The 13,659-nt window shown below is 38.3% G+C and overlaps 1 protein-coding gene and 1 non-coding gene across 2 annotated transcripts; one reads left to right on the top strand and one right to left on the bottom strand.

Moving 5' to 3' along the window:
• Positions 1 to 2,362: 2,362 nt before the first annotated feature.
• Positions 2,363 to 2,469, bottom strand: LOC114195718 (small nucleolar RNA R71). The gene has a single exon (XR_003606551.1). It is a non-coding gene; the product is annotated as a small nucleolar RNA R71 (small nucleolar RNA).
• Positions 2,470 to 2,515: 46 nt separating this feature from the next.
• Positions 2,516 to 3,724, top strand: LOC146884252 (uncharacterized). The gene is made up of 3 exons (XM_085665917.1): positions 2,516 to 2,558; positions 2,670 to 3,097; positions 3,245 to 3,724. Exons 1-3 carry the CDS (start codon positions 2,516 to 2,518, stop codon positions 3,722 to 3,724), a joined length of 951 nt encoding a protein of 316 aa, XP_085522043.1.
• Positions 3,725 to 13,659: the final 9,935 nt, after the last annotated feature.

Below are 13,659 nucleotides of genomic sequence, written 5' to 3'. Positions count from 1 at the left end.
GGAGGAGGAGGAATGGTCATCCCTACGAATGAAGCGGCGAAAGTGGCCAGCACGGACCAATTCTTCTATTTTATCCTGGAGCGCTTTCCATTCTTTCGTAGTGTGACCATGGTTGCGATGGTACCGGCAATATTTGGTCATGTCGGCGTTGGGAGGTGTGGTTGTCTTGCGTGGTGGGGGGAGGAGGTCAGCTTGGAGGGCTTCGTCTAGAATGCGGGAGCGGGCTACTGTGAGGGGGGCGTATCTGGTGAAGCGAGGTTGGCGGGGTTCGCGTGGGCGGGTATCAGGGCGTGGGTGAGGTTGTGGGGTGGGTTGGAGGTGGGATTGGAGGTGTTGGTGGCGTAGTCGTTGCAGAATTTGGTGTGAAGGGTTTGCATTTCCTCCGTGCGAACGTAGTCGGCTGCACGTAGCTTGAGTTCGTGCATGGAGGCGGGTGGGTGGAGGTAGACGTTGTTGGCGAAGGGGCCGGGTTATAGGGTAAGAGTCATACATTGGAGTATCATCTCCTAGTTGAGATGTGGTGTACGAAGGGCGACTTTACTGAAGCGATCGATGAACGCTCTGAGTGGTTCATTGGGTTCCTGTCTGATACCCAGTAGGGATATGTTGGTGGTTTGGTGTGGGCGGCTTCCAACGAAATGGGTTGAAAACATGTGGGAGAGGATGTCGAAACTATCGATTGAGTAGGGTGGGAGAGTGGTGAACCATTCTAGGGCAGGGCCTTTGAGGGTGGTGGGGAAAGCTTTGCAAAAGACTACGTCTTGGGATGTGTACAGGGCGACGTGGGTGATGTAGACTTTCAGGTGTTCGTCAGGGTCAGTTTCGTCGGTATAACGATCCAGATTGAATGGTTCCCACTGGGCCGGGAGAGGGGTGTTGGTGATAAAGTCCGTGAATGGGTGGCGGCGTCTGGGCTGGTGAAGGTGGGGCATGTGGGGCGGGGGTGGGTGGTTGATCATAGCAGGAAAGGTGGAGGTGATGTTGTGAGGAGGAATGTGGGTTGTGGGAAGATATTGTGGGTTGTAGGGTGGGATATGTGTGGTATGGAGGGCGGTGGGTATGTTGTAGGGGGCGTGGGTGGTGGGGATGGTGGGGGCGGGAGTTGGGGGTGCGGTGAGCCCCGGTTGACCGGATGGAAAGTTATGGGGATGGGTAGAGGTAATGGGTGTCTGTTGGGTGGTGGTGAAGGTGTGGGGGGTGGGATTGTATTCACTTTCTTCCTCTGTAGGCTGGAAAGCCGGAGACTTCACAGCTTCAGAGGTTTCTTTGGCTTTTCCCTTCAGGTTGGGATCCGCCTCGATCCTTCGCCTGAGGCGAGAGTTCTCTTGTCTCAGCGCCTCCATTTCTTCAGCATTACGCTTCTTCAGGTTTGCGAGTTCTTGTTGCATCTTTACCTGGCCGTCTAGGATGGCGGCCAAGTCAGGGGTGATGCTGGGAGGTCCAGAGGGACCAACGTCTGCTTGCTTGTTCGCTCCAGCTCTGTTGCGGGTAGAAACCATCTTCAGAGAAAAAACGGGTACTAAAGGTGTTCGTCTTGTGCCCCACGGTGGGCGCCAATTGTTCCTGCAGAGAACAAATAAGATAGGTTAGGCACAAGCGTCACCTTACCATATAGTCCGCTATCTTCTCAGTTGGCCTCTTCCCGGTCGATACATGTCAGCTTGAACCCAGGAGGGGTTACCTGCAGAAGAGTCTCCAAAGCTCAAGTAAGTCAAAGCTCTCAGAGAGTCAAATCAGTGATTAATGAATGCGTACCTTTAAATGATGGGGTCCACGCGTATTTATAGAGCATTAATGACGTTTGACTATTTCATGGGTTGAGCCTTGACTTGGGCTCTAGGTGGGGCTTGCGAGTGGGCCAGGGCCCAAACCCAGGCCCTTAAGATTTATTGAATGCGGGGGCTTCATCATACTGAGTGTATTGAAGTTTACTTATTTGGTCGAGTTTGGCTAGGTACGGTACAATTTTCATACTGATAACATGGCTCAACCTCCTCCACCTCATGAGAGAACCATGAGTGAGCTCACTGCACCAAAGTTCACTTATGATAGTTTATGCATTCAATACCTTTAGGAGGAAGTTCCATATGTGCTAAAAATTGGTTTAATACACTTGTTGCTAAAGTTTCATGGTCTTACAGGTGAGGACCCGTGCAAACACTTGAAGCAGTTTCATGTCGTGTGTTCCACCATGAAGCCTGCAGATGTCCAGGAGGACCATGTATACTTGAAGGCTTTCCCTCATTCGTTGAAGGGTAATGCGAAAGACTGGTTGTACTACCTTGCACCCAGGTCCATCACGAGCTGGGATGACCTGAAGAGATTGTTCCTTGCCAAGTTCTTCCCTACTTCAAGGACAATAGCCATAAGGAAGGAAATTTCTGGCATCAAGCAGCAATCTGGGGAGACCCTCTATGAGTACTAGGAGAGGTTCAAGAATCTCTGTTCAAGCTGCCCACACCATCAGATATTTGAACATCTCCTTCTGTGGTATTTTTATGAAGGCCTACACCACATGGATCGAAATATGATTGATGCCGCAAGTGGTGGTGCTCTTGGTAACATAACCCCAGCTGTAGTCAAACAACTAATAGAGAACATGGCTTCAAATTCTCAACAATTTGGCGAAAGGAGTGATGCCATAGTTGTTAGAGGTGTTCATGATGTAGGGGCAACCCAGTACACGAAGAAGTTGGAAAGTAAAATTGATGTTCTTACCACACTGGTCAACCAACTTGCTTCCAATCAGAGAGCTCCAGCTGCAAGAGTTTGTGGCCTTTGTACATCTGTTGATCATTTTACAGACTTTTGCCCAGCATTGCAACAACATGCTGCTGCTTCTTCTTCTACACCAGTGGATACCCTTCAGGCCTGTGCAGCTAATCTTTTCAACAACAATAGGCCCCAACATCAACAACAAAACCACCATGATTTTTCAACAAACATATATAATCCAGGATGGAAGAATCACCCTAATTTGAGATGGGGAAACCACGGAAACCAAGGCAACCAGCAGCAACAAAACCAACCATTTCAAAATGTGCAGCCACCTCCACAACAAAGAGCTGCACCTGCACAGGCTGCTCCGGTTCCACCTGTACACACACCAGCTCTTGCTGCAGCACCTGCACCTTCTTCTTCTACTTCATTGGAGGAGTTGGTCAGGATGATGACCCTTCAAAATATGCAATTCCAGCAGGAGACTAGGGCCTCAATCCAGAGTTTGACAAATCAAATAGGGCAGATGGCCACTCAGCTAAACCAAGCACAGGCTCAGAATTTTGACAAGTTGCTATCACAGACGGTGGCGAATCCACAAAATGTGAGTGCCATTACATTGAGATCTGGGAAGAACATTGAAGTTCCCAGTCCTGAGCATACACCTCAAAAGGAAGTCGACCCTGCCACACTTCAGAGAAAGCGTGATGCTCATGCAGGTCCTTCCACCTCTATTGTTGCACCTTCCATACCTCTCCCTTTCCCTCCAAGAGCCATTCCAAGCAAAAAGATGGAAGAGGTTGACAGGGAGATCTTAGAAACATTTAGGAAGGTGGAGGTGAACATACCTCTGTTGGATGCCATTAAACAGATTCCCAGATATACAAAGTTTTTGAAGGAGCTATGCACGCACAAGAGGAGGCTAAAGGGGAACGAAAAGATCAGCATGGGGAGAAATGTGTCAGCATTGATAGGTAAATTTGTTCCTCAGATTCCTGAGAAGTGAAAGGACCCAGGTACATTTTGTGTACCTTGCATCATAGGTAACAATAAATTTGAAAATGCAATGCTTGATCTTGGTGCTTCAATAAATGTAATGACGTTGTCTATTTTTAAATCTCTTTCTCTTGGACCCCTGCAACCTACGGGTGTGGTGATTCAGTTGGCAAATAGAAGTGTTGCCCACCCCGCAGGTTTGGTTGATGATGTTTTGGTTCGTGTTGGTGAATTGATTTTCCCTGCTGATTTTTACATTCTTGATATGGAAGAGGGATTTTCACATGCTTCTGCACCAATCATTTTAAGCAGACCATTTTTGAAAACTGCACGAACCAAGATTGATGTCCATGCAGATACTTTGTCCATGGAGTTTGATGATATTGTTGTGCAATTTAACATTCTGGATGCCATGAAACATCCTTCTGAGGATCACTCTGTTTTTCACATGGATATTATTGATGATGTTGTTGATGGACTTATTTCTGATTTCCACGCTTTGCATGCATTAAAACATTCATTTGTGTCTGAGTTATTTGAATTTGCATGCATTGATGTTCTTGATTCTGATTTTGATGTTGATTATGATGTGGATGATGTTGAATTTGAATATGTTGAGTTTGACTCACTAGGTGCTTCAGATAGAGATCCTCTCCTCTATATTGTCAGAATGGTCTAATCTTTTTTTCAAAAAGTCAAATTTGCAAAAAGAATTTGGTTTCCCGAGTCGGGACCCTCCACATGGTAACGGTCACCGAATACTGACCCTCTCCTATGGATTAGTCTAATATTATTTTTCAAAAATTAAAAAAATATGGTTTTTAGGTCGAACCCTCTACATGGTAATGGTCATCGATTATTTTGGATATAGACCCTTTCCTCAAGATTGGTCAAATTTGTTTTTTTTCCAAAAAGTAAAAAAAAATGGTGTGTTGGATGGAGACCATCTACTTAGTAATGGTTACCTAGTTCCTTTCGTTTAGATATAGACCATCTCCTTTGGAATGGTCAAGTTTGTCTTTAAATTTGTCTTCTTTTGAAACCTGAACGAAATTATTGTTTTTATCTTTACTTATCTTTTACTACAATAATATGAAAAAGTCAAAATTTAATATTATCTAGTATAATCTAAATAAAGAAAGGCAGTTGTCAACATCCAATTTTGTCCGGGTAATAAATTTTTTCAAAAAACAATGCAAAAAAGAATAAATGTTTTTTAGTTAATGGTAAATAAAAAAAAAGGTGAAATAAAATTTTTTCAAAGACTTTCAAACTTTAATTTTAGTAAAAAAAAAGAGAGAGATAAAAATAAGAAGGAAAAAAGAAGAAGGAAGAGCGCAATTTGTTTAATTATCACACTCTTTTTCTTGAGCCCACAACTCAACATATCTTCTACCCTTTTTCTCATAGAGAAATTAGTTATATGATTCTAATAATTAAAAGCAATATCTTTCTTAGTTTTGAAATGGTGATTTATGCCAAGAAGGAGGGGGTTTGAATTGGCTATTTAAAACTTTTTTGAAAGCTTAAAACTCTTATCAATTGAATTAAATAGACTGGAAAGTTATGATGTAAAAGCAGCAGACTAGTACACTTTCAATTGGTTAAAAAATAAAACAGTAGACTAATTTGTTCTTAAGCAATGAAACAATCAATTAAAAACGCAAATGAGTCGGCTAAAATACTGGAGATTTAGGCAAAATTCACATATTTAACTCAAACAACAATCTTTTACATACAAGACTTGTTTCGATCAATATTTTTAACAAGTATACAGTCTCAGATTGCACAAGAACGCATTAAATCACACCAAAGAATGAATTGCTTGGTTTTCTTTAGTTTTTAAAAAGATTCAAAGTGAGTGAGATGAGGGAGAGAGAATTGCTCAATTATTTTTATACTGGTTCACTCAATCACAAGGCTACATCTAATGTATCAGGACAACTTGAGCCTGGTTTCCACTATTTTCAAAAGTTTTACAAATCACACACCAAGATTACACTTTTAAACAAAGAAACTCACAGGATTTTTGACTCACAAAAATCTAGTACACATCCTGCAAGAATCACACTTACAGGCCTGAAATCAGATCAGGCAAACCAACTAGAGGCACAAGAAAATCCAAACCTAATGGTGGTTGTCCCTAGCTAACCATGCATGTGTTCTTCAAGCTACTCACAAGCCAAAATGCCTCCAAGATCAACGAATATATTCAAACAACGAGTTGCAATTGTGTATTGTAAAGAGAGAGAGAGTTTTCCAAAGAAGAATGACAAAGTTTCGTGCTAAAAAACTCAAAAACATTACTCTGCTCTCGAAAACACAACATATATAGTCTGGTTTAAGTGAAATCAGTCGATTGAGTTTTCCGTACAAACAGCTAATTTCACTTGACGTAACTGAAATCAGTTGATTGAAAAATAATTCAACTAACTGAATGCATTCATACCAAAAATTATATATTGCAAGCCTTTTCACTTGTTAAAACCCATTTCAACAAATTAAAAGAGACACACAAAGGCACACCAACATGATATAACACTAAAATATTACATTTAACATATTATTTTCAGATTTAACACTCTAAAAACTTAATCTTCCAATGGATCTTCATCAATCTTCATCAAACACCTATGATCTTCATTCACATGGCTTTATCAATTCTTTGCTTCAAGCTTGCTTGTGACAATAATCTCTTCATATAATTAAAATTAATATTACTAATTGGGATTGATTTTATGATATGATTTATTAATGGTCAGAATAAATACTACCGATCTTGTTTGATATTGTGTTCTGATTTGCTATTATTTGATTTCCAAAATGTGATGCTATCATGACCAATTTCTTCTTTATATTGTTCATTACAATTAAGGCTAGGATTGCATTGATATTGCAATTTGTGAATATAAATAGACAATTTGTCACATGAAAAGGGATCAAAAAAAAAAAGAGAGAAAACAAAATATTCTCTACACTTTCTCTCTCCTTCTCATTACCACCCACACAGACACACCTTTTTTTATCTCTCTTGAAAAACAAAATTAGGAAAAAAGGCAAGAAAAAAAAAAGTAGTTATAATATACAAAATGAGAAAGTGAGATTGATACAAGAGAAGAGGAATTGAAAAGTGTAGAAGGTATGCCACTGTTGTTATTTTCTTTTTATTTATTCATTCCTTTTTTCTTATATTATCTTTTAATCTTGAACGCGTTTTTGTTTTACACCTAACTTCATTTCTTTTGGTGTTTGTCCGACTGCTTACGTTGCGTGACACCAATTTTTCAAATTTCTTTTTTCTAAAAAATATAAAAAAAGTAAAGAACTAAAGATAAAAAACATTTTTCTTTCCACATCCTTTTATTATTATTTTTTAATTAAATATTTTTAAAACCACATCTTTTTGCTAATTAAAGGTATCCTCTTAAGACGGACGTTGTTAGATGCTACCCCAAACCTCTTATTTTAATATTTTACTTTTGGTTTGTCGTCTTGTCACGATTTCGGTTGCGACAACCCTCAATGTACCTATCTACTGAGTAAGGACCTTAAAGGACCTCTACCCATAATTGATTGAAGAGGAAACACTTTTTGCTTGCCCCTAGGTGGTAATCACTATGAATGAAAGAGAAGTGATGATGGCGGCATCATGGTTCAACATCGGATTCATGATTTGAACGGCGGAAAAACTTTGTGAAGCCTCCAATCTTCGATCTATCGGTGAAGATCAAAGAATCTTGCTCGTCGGAAGACTTTGTAGCACTTTGTGGAAGCGGTGTGGTTCTCTTTTGGTGGAAATGGGATGGTTCAGTGTGGAATGAGATAATTAGGCGACAAAGCGGCTTAACAAGCTTCCTCAATATCCATCAATGGTTGAAGCCGGTAGCCTTCACTCACACTCACTCTCGGTCCTCCCAAAAGGGAGGAACCCAAATGCTAGGGTTGGTGAACTTTGAAAGGAGAGGAAAACTCTCTCTTAATTCAATTCAAAGCTCATTTCAAGTGGTAGCTAAACCTCTATCTAAAGACGAAAGAGGCAACTTCTTACAAGGAAAACAAAATGTTAACCCTAACAACCAAACAAAAGGATTGTGGCCCTCTCGTGGTGAACTAACCCTAATAGCTAATGAGCTACAGAAGAGAAAACCTTAGCGAGTTAGGCTACAGAGTTATGCCTCTGAATCAAAAGTAGTCTCGGCCCATTTGAGACATGTTCTTGGACTATCGTGACCTGCATTTGTGGCAGGCCCAACCTAAGTTGTTGTTGGATGAAGTTGACTGGGGGCTTCTCCCTACACCCCCAAAAATTCCTCTATACCCCCAAAAATGACATTATTGACCCTAATTAATTTTTTACCTGTCTTAGTGGTTGGGATGATTAAACTGAATTTAGTGTGACTGGTATTTACTGCAGCGCTGCACCCCCAATTCCTCACATCCGCTTTGTTTCTTCTCCTTCCTCCGTTCTCATTATTATGTCACTAGAAAGTGGTATTTGTAGTGGTAGTGGTCCCTGTCATCCACAGGTGGTTCAAATTTCTTAAAACTTTCCTCATTATCTTGCACGTTCAAGGTTAGTATTGCTTTAATGTTTTAATTAATGGTTTGTTGGAATCTTTGCCTGTTTCCATTGATTTTGATATTTCATTTTGTGATCACTACGGATGTCGAGATCCGTTTCAATAAAATGTGAAACGGATGTGGACATCCGTTTGGTTGTTTTGATGTTTTTTTTTTTGTGAAACGCATGTCGAAATCCGTTTCAAAAAGATGTGAAACGAATGTCGACATCTGTTTCGTTACTTTTTGAGCTTTTTACTGAAATAGATGTCGAGATCCGTTTTAGAAAAGTGCAAAACAAATGTTGATATTCGTTTCACTAAATTTTTCAAAAATAATTTAAGGAAACCGATGTCGACATTCGTTTCGCACTTTTCTGAAACGGATCTCGACATCCATTTCAGTAAAATTCGGGTTTTTTTCCTAAAACGGATGTCGAGATCCGTTACAGAAAAATTTGAAACGGATGTCGACATCCGTTTTGTTAAAATTTGTGATTTTCTGATACATCGCGGATGTTGACATCCGCTTCATAAAAGTCTGAAATGGATGTCGACATCTGTTTCATTAAAATTTATGTCATACGGATGTCAATTTACGTGCATAGTGGTGAAAGTGCTGCAGCGAATCGCTCAGAGTGGAAGCATCATCATCATGTCTATTCACCAACCTAGCTACACAATCTTAGGCTTGTTGGACCACTTAATCTTCCTCTCCCACGGTAACACCGTCTACAGTGGCACCAAGAGTTTAGTGGACTTCAACAAATTGTGGCAGCTGAAAGAAAAAAACTTGGTTCAGTCCGAGAATGATCACAAGCCCAAACCATCTTTGAAGGACGTCATCAGCGCTAGCATTTCCAGAGGGAAACTGGTGTCTTCATTCATTCTATTAAATATAAAAACTTTTGAAGTTGCCACCAACAACGCCTAATGGAGACAACACCTGCAATGTGGACTCACCTCTTTGCCTTAAATGCATGGACCTTCCAATTAGGCCTCACATCTTTATTATTTATGTTGTGGGGTACCCCACACACACCTCTCTTCATCCATTTAATATCTGCAATCTCTTTCTTTTCACACCCATTGTATATGCATTTATTTGCTCTTTAGCTTCAATGAATAGGGAAAAGAGAAATACAACAATACTCTTCCTTTTGATAATTTGTAACTCATTATAGTTTATTTATTGTTCTTTAATTATATATAAAAATCTAAAATAATAGATAACATAAAATGGAGAAAGTAACAATTATGTTCTGCCATCTCGTTTATCCAATTCAAAAATTACTTTTGTTAAAAAATAGGTAAGTATTAAATACCCTAAACGTTTACTTTGGTGATTTCACTAACACAAAAAAGGCCTATAACCTCACCTATATAACGTCTGCCCAGAAAAAGTCCAACGTTAAAAATGACCGGTGGCATTTTTTAAAATTATTTGACTTTTTTAACGTCTGTCCATTCCAACACAGACGTAATTTAACGTCTGACCCACAATACCCCGACGTTATGTAAAAATTAACGTTTGAGCCACTCTGCCCCGACTTAATTTAACGTCTGACCCCCTCTGCACTAACGTTAAGTAACGTCTGACCACGCAGCCCCGACGTCAATTTTTGGGTTTTCTCTATGCGAAACACAGAAACCCTAACTGTTTTGTCGCACCACCAATTTTTCGCGAAGCTTCTTCGCCGGCGACCACCATTCCGAGCTCCTCTAGGTAATTTTCGAACATTGTTCACCACCAAACTTGTTGGGATTTTATTGTGGATTGATTTTAGGAATTTTATACCGAATATTTTTCGTTTTCATCCCCATTTGTAGTATTTCGCGATCCTTCCCGTTGGCGACCATTATTCTGAGCTCCTCTAGGTAAGTTTCGAACATTTTTCACCACCAAACTGGTTGATATTTGATTGTGGATTGATTTTAGGCATTTTCAACCGAATATTATATGTTTTCATCCCCATTTGCATAGTTTTGAGATTATTTTGCTTGTTATATCTCTTTTTCATTGTATGTATACAATTGCTTGTATTTTTTTATTTGCAATTATAATTTTTATCTTTGACTACTTTTTTTTAGTTTTTTTGGCCTATTTCTTTTTTTGATTGAATTTTTATAATAATATTTGTAAAATTATGAAATAAAATTTTATTTATTGTTATTTGTAAAATTGGACTAATTGTATTTGATTTTTTAATATTATTGTTGCATTAATTTTTATTTTATGTATGTAGATTTATTATGGATTCATTGTGGACCAAGGTCGATCTTCCGTCTATGGATTCATTGAACCTCAAACCATTCAACCTTGGGAAACTCATGTGAACACATCAAACTTTATTTGCAAACATGGATGGTTGAGTCATACATTGATGTGTAAGTGTTTTTGCTAGTAATATTTTATGACGTACTATTAATTATTTCTGCTAAGTACTTGTGATTGATGGTAGGTATCATTGGCAACTATGTGTCATCATTCCAAGAAAATGCACAGTTATATGGTTTTATTTATGTCATAAGAAGATTCCACCTGCTTTGAAAAACATGTTACAACAGTAAGTATTTTTTTTCAATCCTAACCTATGTATCTACTTAGTTATAAAAACTAACATATGTTTTATGTTTCCAAAATTTCATTAGAATTGTGGGTAAGCCTAGAGGCCAGAAACTTAAAGTATTATATCCAAAGGTTAGAACTCATTCAGTTTAAAGTTATTAATTTCTGTATGGCAACTTATGACTTTGATATGTGTTTATTTTGTTTGTAATGTTTAATGTAACAAGCAAGAAGATTCATGGAAATGTAGATATTATGTCATGTCTTGGATAAGAACAATCATTCGAGCTGCAATTAAAGAAGAATGAATATAGGTAATATATATATATATATATATATATATATATATATATATATATATATATATATATATATATATATATCTTTCACATGTTATAAATCATATCAAACTTTAAAGAATGATATTCATACATAATAAAATTGTATTACTTTTTCAATGGTTCAAAAATCCATCACCTTTACCAGATGACATTATCCACGCACTAAGATAGGAGTGGACAACATATCTATTGGAAAGATGGAGTTGATACCACAAGAATTATAACTCCTTTCAAAAACTTTGTTGTATAAAAATATCATGTTGAAACTTTTAGTTTGCTGTTATTTATATTAGTTTAGAATATATGTTGAAACTTAAGTGTTATTAGATATAACTGTAACTCCAGATTTGTGCTGAAATTATTTTGAAACTGTTATGGGAATTTGCTGATTTTCAGGTGTGGGAATGTTGTAAAAATAGCCAAATTAAAAAAATAGAGTAGTTTGACGTTTGGTGGTGCTCTGACAGACATTATTTAACGATTGAGCTTACCATGGCCGAAATTATTTAACATGTGTCAAAGCCCAACAGAAGTCAAACTATTCTGTTTTTTGGATCAATTTAGCGTGAAAATTGACGTTTGCTGCTTTTGGCCCCGACGTTGGATATCGCCGGACCCCTTTTGCCCCGATGTTAAGTGACGTTTGCTCTATTTTTCGACGTTATTTTGATGTCACCCAGTACAACGTCGATTTTTGGACAAACATCAAAGGTCGAAAATATCAGACGTTAAAAGGCTTTTTTATGTTAGTGTTTTGACCTAAGTGACTATGGAATCTTGATACAAAATTTCAATTACGATATTACAAAATAATATTAATAACATCGTATACTGTTACACACAAACACACACACTTTTAGCCACCCACCACCTTTAGCTTTGCATCTTACTCAATGGCACTACACTGAAGTCAAAATCAACATAATATTAGTGACTACTCAGCAGACATATCTTAACCATTTTTAGCCACAAACTGGGACGTTTTATCAACAATGGTCCTCATATCTGGAGGAGGGTGTATAATTCCAATGGTTCTTGTGTGGGTTGCAACTGTTGCTGGCACTAGAACAGAAGTTGAATTTGATTTGTTCTGCTCCTCATTGGAAGTCCTCTCCCCAAACACTTGAGACTTAGGAAGAGGACCTAGATTTCCATCAGCAAAAGGTGCAGGGAGTGGCAATATAGGTAATGAGCCAAACATGATGTAAACCACATATTTTAAAGAAACGGATGTTGACATTCGTTTTAGACTTTTATGAAGCGGATGTCGACATCCACAATGCATCAGAAAACCACATTTTTTAACACATCAGATGTTGACATCCGTTTCAGATTTTTATGAAGCGGATGTCAACATTCGCAATGCTTAAAAATTTGAATAAAAAAGGAAACGGATGTCGACATATGCAGTTCAATCGCCTGAAATGGATGTCGACATCCGTAATGGTCAATTTCAGTGAAAAAATATTGGTTTTGCATAACTCCATTTTCGTGGTTCATATCAAACTAAAACGCAAAGATTATTTTGGGGTGCAGGGGAATCTGATTCCTTTTTTTGGGGTGCGTTGAGGGGGGGCAGGAGTCTGGTGGTGGTGATAAATGCAGAGAGAGACATTTACTTTTTCACTTTTTACCATGGGCAAAGATGGAAATATATAAGTTTTTGGGCGTACAGGAGAAACGGTTGAAGGTGTAGGGAGAAGCCCTAGTTGACTTGCTACAGATCCAAAAACATAAGAAGCGTGCCATTGGGATGGAAAACTGAAGTAATTGATGGAATACTTGAATTGGGCTTCAGGACTAATGTCAACGCAAGCAGGAATGTTGAATGTTTGCCGTTGAGGAAATGTAATTGGGCTACTAATCATTTGACATTGGAGTGTTGCATGTTGCTGACGTAGAAGGATACATAGAAGGAAGAAATGGGTTGTTGACGCACTGACAAAAAATGTTGAAAGTGAAATCCATGGCCTATAACAGTAAATGCCTTGTTACCTCTTGGATCAAAAATGTTTTTGTAGTAAGCATCAAAGAGGGTTAAATTCAACTTTAATTTCCCATGACAAATGCTTCTAAAAAGTTCACTAGAGGACCTTATATTATGAAAAATGTTTTCATTAAAATCTAAAAGGTCCTTATAGGGATATCCACTGAGTTAATTGTAACCCATGTAATATTAACTCAAACCGTGGTTTGGAAATATTGGAAGAGTTTAAAATATAGGAGAATAGAGGTAAGGTTGAAAATTTTTCAGAAGAGAAATTTGAAATTAAAAAGGAACATCAAATATAAAGAAAAAAGTTTAAGGAATTGGAGACTCCCTTTATCATTCTTGTTTCCATTGAGGAAATAATTGGAGGTAGTGCTATTAGCCCTTCCTTCTTACTCAAGATTTTCTCTCCTTTTCTTCTCTCATTATCTTTTTTTTCATTCTTCCTTTTCTCTTCCAACTCTTTTCTTTTCTCTTCACAAGCTA

The sequence above is a fragment of the Vigna unguiculata genome, chromosome 8, assembly GCF_037176805.1.
Source record: "Vigna unguiculata cultivar grain cowpea cultivar isolate G323 ecotype 2 chromosome 8, ASM3717680v1, whole genome shotgun sequence".
Classification (NCBI taxonomy): Eukaryota; Viridiplantae; Streptophyta; class Magnoliopsida; order Fabales; family Fabaceae; genus Vigna; species Vigna unguiculata.
This window is presented reverse-complemented; position numbering and strand designations above follow the sequence as displayed.